Source organism: Phoxinus phoxinus (assembly GCF_949152265.1).
Source record: "Phoxinus phoxinus genome assembly, chromosome: 4".
Lineage (NCBI taxonomy): Eukaryota > Metazoa > Chordata > Actinopteri > Cypriniformes > Leuciscidae > Phoxinus > Phoxinus phoxinus.
Genome location: NC_136879.1, coordinates 35,441,419 through 35,455,275, shown reverse-complemented (window position 1 = coordinate 35,455,275; position 13,857 = coordinate 35,441,419). Strand labels below are relative to the sequence as shown.

The following is a 13,857-nucleotide window of genomic DNA, read 5'->3' as shown; positions in this document are numbered from 1 at the left end:
TCCTGAGTAAGCAAGAGGCAAAGGAGATAACAACAACAACCGTCTTTATTATCCCCCTATTTATATTGGCTGGTGTTAAAAGCACACAAATTGATGAATAGTTCTGATATTAATTCACTTTTACATAACGCTGCCTTTCCTGTGGGTGCTTGAGCTCCTGAACACCCATGGGATCAGCGCTTATGACAACCACAACGTATTCTGTGTGTCTGTGCCGTCAATTCAACGCAACAAGAGCCAACACAACAAACACCATTCCTCTTCCAGCAAATGTGATTTCCTACAACCACTAAATTCACATACTGCTCATTCTATTACCATCATGCTCCAAACAATTATCTTAATTAACATCTGGCGTAGTTAATGTACAATCTGAACACTTCCCTCTACAGAATTACCACTGTTACTTCGCTCTCAACAACAGCACATCTGTCCACTCCAAGGGAGGTGGTTGAAGGACCGTTGCCAGGAGGGCATTATGTTGGCTGAACGCTGGCAGAATGCTGGCTGATTTTGCCAGCTTGCTCACTTCCTCCAATCTGTGTCAGTGTTACATCAAACCCCCTCGACTGGTTTGTCTGTCTCTCATGGCGACTGCAGTGGCAGCGCCAGACTCTGTACCCTGATGTTTGCAAACACGAAGCAAAAGAAAGTGTTCTACCCATATTACGTGCAGTTGGGAGAGCTTGCCAAGAACCGGCCCAATGTAGTTCACTTGGGGGATGTGAAAAGAAAACATGACAAAATACAAATATGGATAGTTCTGGTGCATCTTGTACACGCAAATCCTTGGAAAGGAACTGGATGTGGACCAGGATGATACTCGGATCATTTAGCTGATGGGTTCTTTCATCGGTTTGTTGAGAGATCTTTTTCATCATTCAACCCACTTCATGAAAATTATTAGGTGACATCCAGTTTTAAAATAAAGCACAAAGAAAAGAAATGAGGGTAAATCAAAATACAAACAGCTGAAAGTCTCTCACTGACTGTTTTGTTGCAAAAATTGTCTCATTCATTTAGCTGATCGATTCTTTCATCTGTCTGTTGAGCGTTAATGACGTTCTAAGTTGTTCAAAGCATTTTTAAGGATGCTGATATTTAGAAGGCAGCTGTCCGAATCTGAGATGGCAAACGGGAACATGGTTTGTGTAACATTAGCAACACACTATTAGCTGTTTGATAACATAGGCAAGCAAAAGGCTAATCATATTAATTACCGTTAATCACCATTATGATACATAGACTTGTAGATGAGAGTGTATAATTCACTCTTCCTCCTCTTCTTCTGAATCAGTTTCTGGTTCAAACATATACGGCTGAATTAAACCAGTATTTCAACTTGCCATCGTGTGGCATTTACTACAGTAAAGTTGACGGAGTGGATCAGGTATTCTGAGCTAGTGTGATTGAGTGGGATGTGGGTAATCCACATATACTAAATGAAGCAATGGGTGTAGATTTACATTCAAGCTATGTGAAGGTTTTTTTACAGGAAAACCGTTTAAATGTGTCATTTTGGTGATCTAGGATGAGTTTTAAGGGATTCAATTATTGACTACGGGGACTTTAATTTAATGTGAATAACATACAGGATTATTCTGAACAGATATTGAGTATTTCAATTTCTTTTTTGCAATAAGACATGATCTCTGATGCATGCACAGTAAATCTGGTCTGAAGCATTCCATATATTAGAGCACAACTCAAGGTCATGGGTTTGATTCCCATGGAAGGCATGAACTAATAAACTACAATGAGCTCTTTTTTTCTGCATAATGCATAAATGTAAATGAAATCATCACTTGGAGCTCAGTTAAGGTTAATGAATGCATTAGAATTCCTACGTGTGAAACACAGAGAGAGAGACACGTCTTCTCCTTGGAAAAATTAGTTGTGTTCTTTAGGTGTTTTGTACATTCCTTAAAAAAAATTATAAGAAAAGGAGGTGTAAAATAATGTTATGTTTAGGGGTGTTAATGTTAAATGTGTGCAAAAACTTGTGATGACAACTACAACAAAGTTCTGACAACACACGTAATGGTAATTGATATGATTAGCCTTTTGCTTGACTTGCTTGTTAAAAGCGCTATAGAAGAATAAAAAAAAATAAAAAAATAAAGAATAGAAAACACTAGATAGTGCTGACTGACAGACTAGCGTATTTTGGCGGGCCATTAATGTAAACACAGTCGGCTTGGTCTGGAGTGTAAATGCTGCCAAAACCCTTTTGACTCCCACAGAAGGAGATGTTTAGCCAAATGTTCATGCTGGTCTTTTCCATTCAATGAAAATTGACAGAACTTTCATTTGTGGGTGAACTATTCCATTAAAAGTTGAAAGAATAGCTTGAAGCTCATCAAAAATCCAATCTCAGGGACGTCAATTACAGTAAAATGTGAATTGACATATAATCTCATATCCAAATGAAGAAAGAATAACATTTCAAAGCACTGCAGTATCTCAAAAATGCAACAGCAGTTGTTTTCGCAAGACAAATAGAGCAAATACCTGCACATATAGAGAGAGAATACATTATTTCAAGCCTGCACTCTCCCACACATGAACACACACGCAGTCGTAAATGTCAGTGATGGTACTGCTCTCCACTGCAGACTAATGAAGCGACTTATTTTCATCAGACAAACAAAAGCCCTGCCGTTACTAACATCGGATAACAAATGAAATCTACTTTCATCTCCTGGATATGTTCTGAAAAGATTTCAAGTCAACATAAAATCAAAAATGACCCCCATTTACTTCCTAAATACATGTTAGTGGTCTTATTATGAAAGATTCAACTACACACATTTGCAAGAAAATGTCTGTATTTGTCAATCAAAACATAACTTGCTCCATTTCTGAAATGATTTGTTCGTCTGTTATATCACCAAGACCCAATATTTCTCAACCCCTTCCCTCAAAGCACCTGTCATATAGAGACTTTTCACCATTCAATCCATTTCCGATTAATAGTCGATGACAACTACGCACTTGATTTATTTGCTGTGAAGATGGAAGAAAGAGAAATTAGCCAGTGACAACAATACTTTAAAGTGTGATCTCAGCAATGTAAATTTTGCTTTTGTCAGTATGCTTGTCAATTTTAAAATGCATTACAATAGAAAAGAGTTATTTTAAATTTTAATGTTATTTCATAATATTACAGTCAGATAGAGATACGATCGATCGATTGATTGATTGATTAATTGATCGATCGATATTATAAAAAAGAGACAGACAAATACAATAGATAGACAGGCACGATAGATAGAATATAGATAGATATATAGACAGACAGACAGACAGATAAATAGATAGATAGATAGATAGATAGATAGGATATGATATGACACGATATGATACATAGATATGATACGATAGATTTGTTTGAATAGATTTTACAACAAGTGGCTTTTGTTTGCTTTATTTCCATAGAAATGAAAATAAGGGTCTCAATAGCTCGCGTTTATGTGCATATACGTCAGACTGATGTTGCATTTCTCTGCTTTTCAGCATATTGCACCATGATGCCATGTCAAGTTAAAAGTAGTTCAACTTTGAAAAACGCACCCTGGGACTCCTGATTTGTGCTCCATTCTACTGTGCTCCATCTAGCTGTCTTTGAACACAAGAACACGTCCTCTGTGAACACACATCTGTGAACACAAGTCTGGTTTACATGTTAGGAACTATCTTACTCCGAAATTTGATATTAGTTTCTGATTAGTTTCCATATTAATTAAAAGGTAGGGTAGGGGATTTGTTCCAGAAACATTTTTTGTTATGCTGGTTGAAAGTCACTTAACATCCTGATAGCAATCTCTAAGTTAAGTGGTCTAAATGTATTTATATGTATATATATCGTCTGTGGAAGGTGTAGGACCATAAAATCATTGCTTACAATGTCCTACCTGCCTGTCAACGTATGCCTTTCCATACCTCCACGCAACCGAAACTTTTACAGTTCTTCCTAAACCAAAACAACAAGCTTATATGCATTCACGCCATAACTACCGTCTTTTCTGGACAATAAGTCACACTTTTTTTCATTGTTTGACTGGTCCTGCAACTTATAGTCAGGAGCGACTTATATATCAAAATGAATTCATACTGACTGAGATGAACCAAGAGAAAACATTACCGTCTACAGCCGCGAGAGGGCGCTCTAGTTAGCGGAGTTGTTCAGAAGCGACACCGAGGAAGAATTCAGTGGATTCAGTGTTGTGGAGTGAGAGCTTGGTGAGCTTGGTGAGCTTGGTGAACTTGCTTACTGGTAACTTGTTGGACTCGCTGGCTAATGTTAATTTAGCCTATTCAGCCTCCCAGGTATATGTTCTTTATGCTATTGTGTAGCTGAATAACTGTTAATGTGTTACGTTAATACCGGACACCTATTCAGCCTGTTGTTCTGTGTGCTATTGTGTAGCTGAATAACTTGCCTTTCCAGATTAAATGTCTGTTCTTGGTCTTGGATTTGTGAAATAAATTTCTAAATAAATGCGACTTATAGTCCAGTGTGACTTACATATGTTTTTTTCCTCTTCATGACGCATTTTTTGACTGATGCGACTTATACTCCGGAGCGACTTTTAGTCCGGAAAATACGGTATGTAATTTGGAAGAGATGGAAACCCCGTGACGTTATACTCGGAGCGGTTTGTGACTGAAATTTTAGCGTTTCAACGGCAACACTATCAACGCCGAAAATAATCTGCAGCAGTCAGGTGATACAGTTCTTTAAGTCGTTTATGTTCATTATTATTGTAATGTTATGTGATTTGAGATATGAGGTAGTTTTATCCGTCTCTCGTGACGCTTTTGTTTGCTCCCTGCTGGCTTTGGAGAAGCTCTGAAGGGAGGCTGGGATCTTATGCTTTCAAAGCTAGCTCGCTATTGCTAGCCTCTTCGAAAATCGCAATTTTAATAGTAGTAGCTGAAGTGTTAATGTAGTACTACTCATTTGTCTTGCATTACTTCCTTCATAGTAACCTACATGAACCATTTTTCTAAAGTGTTACCAAAAAATAACGAAAAAAAGAAAAGAAAAAAGGAAGCCATAAAAAAATTATGCTGTAAACAAACTGTTGCGTGTTGAGTACGAGTCCCGGATTACTTGAAGTGAAGCTCTTCCATCCTTCCCCACTAGGGAACCTTTAATGATGTTAAATTGCTTTTGTTATTGCAGTGCTGATGTGGATGCTATGAATTGTAGAATTGATTGGTTTGTTTGTGCGGCTGGCCCGTCTGAGAGAGAGCAAGAGAGAGACACACATGAATGTTTAGTCTCATTAGTCTTGAGCCCAAACTCATCCTTACACAGCACATTTCCTCTCGACCCGACCCAGTAACCCACTCTGGTTCTGCTGCCAGCTCGACACACCAGACTGATTTACGGCCCATCCGGCCCACACTCACCTTTCTTGTCCCCGAAGAAGAGGGTCTGTTGTGCTGGATTTGACCACTGGAGGGAGGTGTTATCATTATAATCCACTCGACAGGTCATGTTAGCCGTGCTGCCCTCGACCACCGTCACATTCTGGGTGATGGGGAACTGAGTCTGGCTACCTGCAGAGAGACAGACAAGGAGAGAAAAAAAGAGATGGGTATATAAACAAACCACTGCTACACAGGAAAGGGGACAGTGGAGGAGAGAAAGCTCTCAGGTACTACTGGGACAACTGGTCTCCATACGGTGACTCGCACAGCAAGGTCATCATGAGGGTAGTTAAATTAACACTATCATAAAATAGATATTTCCAGTCCTGGATGTTGATAGTTTACTTTAGCTTGCTTAGCTAAATGCTAATCAGTATTTAAAGTAGCTGCACTTGAATTGAAAAAGCAGTTAGCTACACTACTACCAGCATCAAACAAAAACTAAGCTTTAGTTAGTTATTAGCCTCTGCTTTTAAACAATAAAAAACAGTTTTATTCTAGCTTAATGCATTCTTTTCTATCAACACTTCTAATGCGTATAGTTTCATAAAAAAGCAACATTTTGAACAAAAATCTGAAAAATTCAAAGACTACAACGTGCATAAGCAATGCTTTTATCTATTGTTTCTGCCTTCTTCGTCTGTCTTTTGATCCGGAGATTCTGTACTCTTTCATGAGATGTGTAATAGCGCCCCCTACAACATAACAGTGAGAACACGGAAGGTTGGAAAATTTCAAATGGCGGGGAAGCGTTGTCTAGGCCTGGGTGCCAGCCGAACTTAGCCTCGCCCACAACATTTGAGGTCGGGAAGTTCGGTCCAGACTTGATCGGTTGTGGAGCAACTATGCTTGAACCAGAGCTGTTTGGACCAATCAAATTGTCAGGGCGGGCTTTATACGATGATGGACCGATGATCAACAGTAGCGTAATCATCCACGCCACCAAAGAGCGCTTGGGTTGAATTCGTTTACAACAAAGATGGCTTCCGCTGGAGAATAGACATGTGTTCCGCCATCGCGTCTCTTATAGAAGATATCGACAGCGCATTCATTTTGCATTAATTACTCCGTTGCTCTGATTGGTTGTAGGTCTATCCAATTGAGTGCAGAGGCATTTTCTTTCCTGGTTCGGTTGAAACACGCCCCATAATCATAGCCCAATCAGGCAGTATCTGACTCATATTCTGACTAGAATCTGAGTATGACGACGTCATGCTAGCGTTGTCTCATAATTGACAGAAAATTCAATCAATTGCATGGAGAGAGTTAAAAACAATTTGTCGTGCTAAACCGCTAATCGCTGGCAAAAACAATTAGTTTATGGAAAAGCTACTTCAAACAGCTACTAAATACAGTTAAGTTGCTAAACTATGCTAAACGACAATAACAGCTGTAACAAAATGTTCCTTTATGGAAAAGAGTTACATGAAGATACATTTTTCTTTAGTAAGTACTTATTAAAGTAAAATGAATGATTACTCTAATGCATTTAATGTCTACAATGGTCTAGCAATGCTCTTTTTCCATAACCATGCAACCTTTCAGGAACAACTACAATAAATTGGTCCAACTATCGACTTGTACGTTCTATTGAATACTACATATAATAAGAGCATGTTAAACCCATTACGCTCAAAATGATGGATTATTGCACACATTTAGCACAGCGTTTGGTATAGAAAGCGAAACAATGGTGTAATTCTTTGCCTCCCTCTCTCTTTCGGTTCATTCTGACTTGGGATCAGCAGTAATTGGTAGCATGGCCTAATTAGAGCTAGTCATGTTCGGCAAGGGAGACACTGCCACTGCAGCTGGGTGGCAAATTGACACATAATCCAAACTATGGTGGGCCTTCGATCTGAGTTAGCAACTGCCTCGTGTCTCATCTGGGAAAGGGGGATGGAAAGTATTGTGTGTGTGTGTGAGTGTGTGTAAGGGGCATTGGGGACATCCAAGCCAGGCTTAATCACGCAGCTTCAGTGGATTCTGCTCGGACTTATTCCGCATTTGTTTTCCTTGTCTTGCTGAAAAGTCGCCTAATTGCATTCCGGTTGCATCTCAACTCAGAGTTCCTTTGTTTTTAAGCCCATTTAGCTTCAGGGAAAAATTCACCAATGTCGCAGGTGCTCTCGAAGGTGAAGTGAGAAACTTTTTACATTTACTTGATAAAAATACAGTAAAAACAGTAAAGTTATGCAATATTATTACAATATAAAATAACTATTTTCTATTTTAATATCATTTAAAATGTAATTTATTCACGTGATGCCAAAGCTGAATTTTCAGCATCATTCATCAAGTCTTCAGAGTCACATGATCCTTCAGAAATCATTCTAATATGATGATTTGCTGCTCAAGAAACATTTATAATTATTATTATCAATGTTGAAAACAGTTGTGCTCCATATGTGGAAACAGCAATACATTTGGTATTTCAGGATTATTAGGTGAAAAGAGTTTAAAATATATATTTTTTATAGCTTTGAGGTCAATTTTGATGAATTTAATGTGAATTGTTTTGGAATAAAAGTAAAAAAAAAAATATTTTTGAAAAATAAGCAAAAAAGAGATCTTACTGATCCCAAACTTATGAATGATTGCACTGTACATGCTTTTATTTTCTTACAAATTGGCAAGTTGAATATATTCATCATCCAAAACTGAATATTCTGTCGAAAAATATTTGATATAATTAAAAATAATATAAACACCATTATATATTTTTTTTATAAAATAATACATATTAAATAAATAAATATTTTTAGACAGAATATCCTGTTCTATTTACAGCTAAATCCCAGGCACTGTGAAGTGGCTCGTAAATCAGCGTGTTAGCATGCATGAAATTATTCACGAGCTAATACTCGTCTCGTGGCAGTAGGGGATCACCGTGTGGGCTTCCCAAAAGCGCCAGGCACTGCTGCGTTCTCCTGAAGGTGACATTGGGATCTGTCTCATTCAAGGCCCACATGCTACGGACGTGTTGTACCGACCGCGGTTTCCACTGCCTCCTTCATTATTCCAGAACAACATGAGCACACGAGGTGTGAGCTGTTCTTGAAACTGACATGGAGTGTGAATGTTAAATAGTGATGCTGGCTGACAAATCAAGTGATCAGACTAAGAGAAAGAAGAAACCAATTAAGAGGAAGGTCAGAAAAGAGACTGGGATTATGGAGATTTACTTTCATTACTAGCAGAGGAGTAGTTTAAAGAACAAGTGTGCCGTTTTTTGTGTGTGTTAAAATACTCCAAACCTAATATGCACAGACATCTATGAGTGAGCCATGTGTACTAAAGGGTCATTTCCCAAAATGTGTAAACACATGGGGCTATCAAAACATTGCATCCCAACCAGCCTGACACAGCAACAGTGTGTGACTCAACCAATGGCACAGATATGGCGGGGCTACAGTTTTTTTGACCAATGGCAGGAGGGGGAGTGTTCAAGGAAGCCTGTTTAAAAACAGTCACTATATTTTGCGACTCCACTAAAAGGTGCAGTATGTTATTTCTCAAGGTCGTTGATGAACATTGTTGATATTTAAAATCAGCCCTAAACAAAAACACACCTCTCTTCACTGCTCCACCTGCAAAGTCCTCCAATCCTAACTGGCCTTCTCCGAGTTGGTCTTGAAACGTGACACGCAATGCAAGAGTCGATGTCTATTTATCTTAGCAAAAACGCAATAAAATATAGCTTCACGAAAAATGACGATGAACGAACGACGAGGAAGCACAAAAAAATTATTGAAAATTGAAATACAAACATGAGTTTGTTGTTAGTTGCCAACAGTACAGCAGCTCCAGACAAACAATGACACTCAACACCAGTGTTACTCACGTATGACAACCTCCAGCGCAAGCTTTTCTAATATTGACGTGTGTCCTAAAGCTCTATCCTGAGCATAACCCTTCATTTTCCAGTGATACTTTTATGAGCTTTTCTCTTTTGTAATGTCTCTCAGCCATCTCTCTTTCTACAGTCTTTCTTCAAATCTCCCTCTTGCTCATTCCCTTCTCCTCCACCTTATAATGCTGATTGGCTACAAGATTGTCGTCGTGTCTGGGTGCGTTTCAAATATCGCTTATCCTACCTTTAAGAGCCCTGTTCCATAAAACAAGTTTACAAAATAAGCCAGGCCTTTTTTTTTTCAGTTAGTCTGACACATTGACAGTTAAATTGGTTCCATAAAGCAAATTTAACATAGCTCAAGCTCGGTCACTCGGGCTAACTGTCAGGCTAAGCCGGAGTTGTTGCAGAGCTCCTCTAACATTGACCGACAGGAACACAATGATACCACTGACTCTCTCGCATACCATTATTTGACTTTATTGACCAGTGATCATATAAAGCGATCGAGTCTCGTCAGAAAATTTGGACTAAACCGCTGAATTCATATGGATTAATTTTACAATATCTATGAACTTTTTGAAGGAGCAAAATGGTAGTTGCGTAGCTGTCAACGGAGGGACAGAAATCTCTCAGATTAAAAAAAAATATCTTCATTTGTGTTTCGAAGATGAACGAAAGTCTTATGGGTTTGGAACGACATTTACAGAATTTTCATTTTTGTGTGAACTATCCCTTTACCCTTTTATAACTATCCCCATACCCAACTAATTATTATTTTGTGCGTATTTATTTAAAACGAGGGAACAAATTAGTAAAACGTGCTGACGTATTAGTTAGTAGTGGGAACTAATTGTTCATTTGTGGCCACGATAATCTTATTTTTTTCCAACATTATGTGTGGGGCTCCGTAACCCACGCAACCTGAAATTTTGCAAGATTTCGCGACAGGTTCAAGTTTATCACATATGTTTACCATGTTGAACAACAGAAAGTTGTTTCTGAAAGTGACTTGTGTGAGCTGTGCTTCACAAATTTCTTCACAAGAAATTTCGATAATGTGATAGCAACTTTCCAACGCTTGACTCTTAATGCTTGGTCTTTCTGGCTTACAATTGTTTCCATTGTTGCAATGCTTTTTTTTTTTTTTGAGAATCAGAGATATTTTGGAAAGGGAAGAAAGTTCAAATAAGCATTTTAACACAATACAGCATCATGTTCTTTATCCTAGTCTGTCCCTTAATCCTACAGTTCATGATTTACACAAAAAGTGTTATCTTTTGAGACAGGCTGCTGATGTAATCCAGAAAAAAAAAAATAATAATAATAATAATTTGCTTTTGCTTTCTTATTTCTTAACTGAGGAACTACATTTCACACAGAAACTAAGTTTTATCCAACTAAATAGTTGAGAAATAAATTAAGAAACAAAGTCTTCATTTTACTTAAACATTTAAACTCTGATTCAGACCTTAGCTTCAGTAGTCATGTCAAAGCAATATCTAAATCAGCATACTATCATCTGAAAAATATTGCAAGAATTAGATGCTTTGTTTCCAGTCAGGACTTAGAAAAACTTGTGCATGCTTTCATCACCAGCAGGGTGGATTATTGTAATGGACTCCTTACTGGCCTTCCCAAAAAGACCATAAGACAGTTGCAGCTCGTACAGAACGCTGCCGCCAGGATCCTGAGCAGAACCAGAACATTTGATCACATCACACCAGTCCTCAGGTCTTTACACTGGCTCCCAGTCACATTTAGGATTGATTTTAAAGTATTATTACTGGTATATAAATCATTTAATGGCCTAGGACCTCAATACATTGCAGATAGGCTCACTGAATATAAACCCAACAGATCACTCAGATCATTAGGATCACATCAACTAGAAATACCAAGGGTTCACTTCACTCAAAGCAAGGAGAGTCCGCTTTTAGCTATTATGCCAGCCGTAGCTGGAACCAGCTTCCAGAAGAGATCAGGTGCGCTCCTACAGTAGCCACATTCATATCCAGACTCAAAACACATCTGTTTAGCTTTGCATTTACTGAATGAGCACTGTGCCACTGTTCGTCCGACTGTTTGCACTGTATTTTATTATTTTATTTTCCAAACTGTGATTCAGGAAGATTTTCTTAATTTTTAGGGCTGTCTAAAAAATCTAAATGCTAACTGTAATTTCACTATTAACTCAATCTCAGATCCCATGGACTATTTCTACTGCCAAGAAAATAAAGAAAGACGTTTGTGCACGGGCTAAATGCGTGTCCCTGTGAGAACAGACGCTGCTGCGCTGGTACAGGTGGATGATGGGTCAGCAGCTTACGTTTCACTTTTTAGTCCAAACCACTTAAAGCAGATCCCAGATCAGCTATTCTCTCCATTTGGCCCTTTATTACAACAGGGCAAAGCTTCAACATCAGTTAAATACTGCCTAAAGGGCCTTTTGTGTTGTGGCCTGTAAATGGAGAACGAAATCAAATGAGAAAAAAAGGACTATACATTAAATAAAAGCTGTTAAGCAAATAAAAAGCAGTCATTTATCAACTAAGTCAGAAACAGAGTTTATTCTGCTCATGATACATATATGATTTTCGTAAATACAACAATTTCTGACAAGCAGCAATTCTACCAAATACATTTTTGATATGTTTGGATGGTGTAAAAAAATCGGATGAAACAACAATTCACTAATTTATTGTAGTCTCTGCATTGAAATTGATGTTGTCATTGTTTTGGTCTGTTTTCTATGTTTTTTGGGTCATGTCTTTTATTTTGAAGTCTATTAAGTTCCTGTTTCTTGTGTATTGGTGGTCTATGGCTGTGTTCGAAATAACCCCCCTATACCCTCATTTACTATTCCCTCCATTACTCCACTAATATAGTCCACTTGAAGGAGAGAATGAAAATGAGTGAGTGAATTCGGACACTGAATGCCGGAAGGGCTGCCGCTTTTGCATATGGTTTGTGCTTATTGTTTAATAATAATTTACAACTTAGAAAACTGGCAGCTCCAGTAGTAAGATGAAAATTGAACTCTGTCATAACTCTGTATAAACCTTAAAACAATTTAATAATCAATTAAAAAGTAATTTATATCTGTATGATATTATGCTGTAGCCACATTGGACCAGCAGTTTGGAAAATGGATGGATGGATGGGTGATTTAGCTGCGGCGCCGTCTTCTGGTGCCCAAATAATGCCCTTTTTAAATGTAGGGTGGGCAATTGCATAGAGGCTAGCAATAGCAAATTAGCTTTGAAAACATAAGATCCAACATCCTTCAAAACACATGAAAGCGCACAGCAGAGTCTGCAAAACATCACGAGACATGGCGTTAAACTATACCTTATGTCTTAAACCACATAATATTACAATAATAATGAACATAAAACACTTACAGAGCTCTTACTTGTCACGGGTTGCCAACTTGTAATTACGGTTACGACGCGGCGTGAATGCAGCAGAAGCTCGTTGTTTTGGTTCAGGAGGAACTGTGTAATTACGGTTACGACGCGGCGTGAATGCAGCAGAAGCTCGTTGTTTTGGTTCAGGAGGAACTGTAAAAGGTTTGTTTGTTTTTGGAAAAAAACGTTTCCCTTTTTACTGTGTTGTCGTATAAACGTACCCTATAAAAGTTATTGTTTGTTTATTTTGTAAGTATGATCAATTCTAGTAAATCTCCTGCACTTAGATCCTCTTCTCGCTTTCTGAGTGTGTTTTTTTTTTCCAGGAAAAACACGTCTTCTTTTTTCCTGGAGTTCTTTTCTTGTTATTTGTGCTGAATGTCCACTTGTAGTGTACTTTAAATCTTAAAAGTATATTGTTAAAAACCTGTACTTGCACATCATATAATAATGAAATAAAAGGCCATGTGTACTCAAAGAAATACGCTTTCGTGACCAATTCTTGACACACACTTTGTAATAATACCAAACTGAAAGTTTTACTTTAAGGAACATTTTAAATCATTGTTTCAATAATCATTTTTTAGCGTTTTAACAAAGTACACTTATTTTGATGTGTTGACTAACATACTAATAAAGCCATGAATGTACTAAATTGCAATGTAATTACAAATATATTTAAATTCATTACACACGTTTTAAAAGAGATGACATTAAAGTACATTTTAGCTTGCATAAATTATTTTCAGTACATTCAGCTGTACACTTAACCATATTCCACAGACAAAATAAGTAATTATGAAATTACTCATAATTAAAAGACCTAATTAAATGGGTCAAAAGGGCCTTTTAAAGTTCAGCTCTAATTGCATTTAATATAAATTTAAACTATAGAACAAACTTATTTGATTGCAATTAAAGTATCAGAACATATTACATTTTTGTAACCCATTATTGCTCTTTTTAAGTGTACTTCTTTTAGGTTGTATTTACTGTCAGATTATCTGGTCAGTTTAATCCTGTCAATATAACGGACATCCTCATTATTTTTGTGCCAAATAAAGTTAGTTAATAAAGTTAGCAACTTTTTTTGTGATCATTATTTTTAACAGAATAACTTGTAGCTACAGTTCCCCAACGCGGTTCTTATTGAAT

At 37.5% G+C, this 13,857-nt stretch overlaps 1 protein-coding gene across 12 annotated transcripts in view; it reads right to left on the bottom strand.

Annotated features, from left to right (window-relative positions):
• Positions 1-13,857, bottom strand: part of cadm2b (cell adhesion molecule 2b) — a 225,519-nt gene that overhangs the window by 50,703 nt on the left and 160,959 nt on the right. For all 12 annotated transcript variants that reach the window (XM_079608819.1, XM_079608828.1, XM_079608823.1 and 9 more), the window contains one exon: positions 5,419-5,568. In XM_079608819.1, the coding sequence (XP_079464945.1) occupies positions 5,419-5,568 (150 nt within the window). The remainder of the gene's footprint in view (positions 1-5,418; positions 5,569-13,857) is intronic.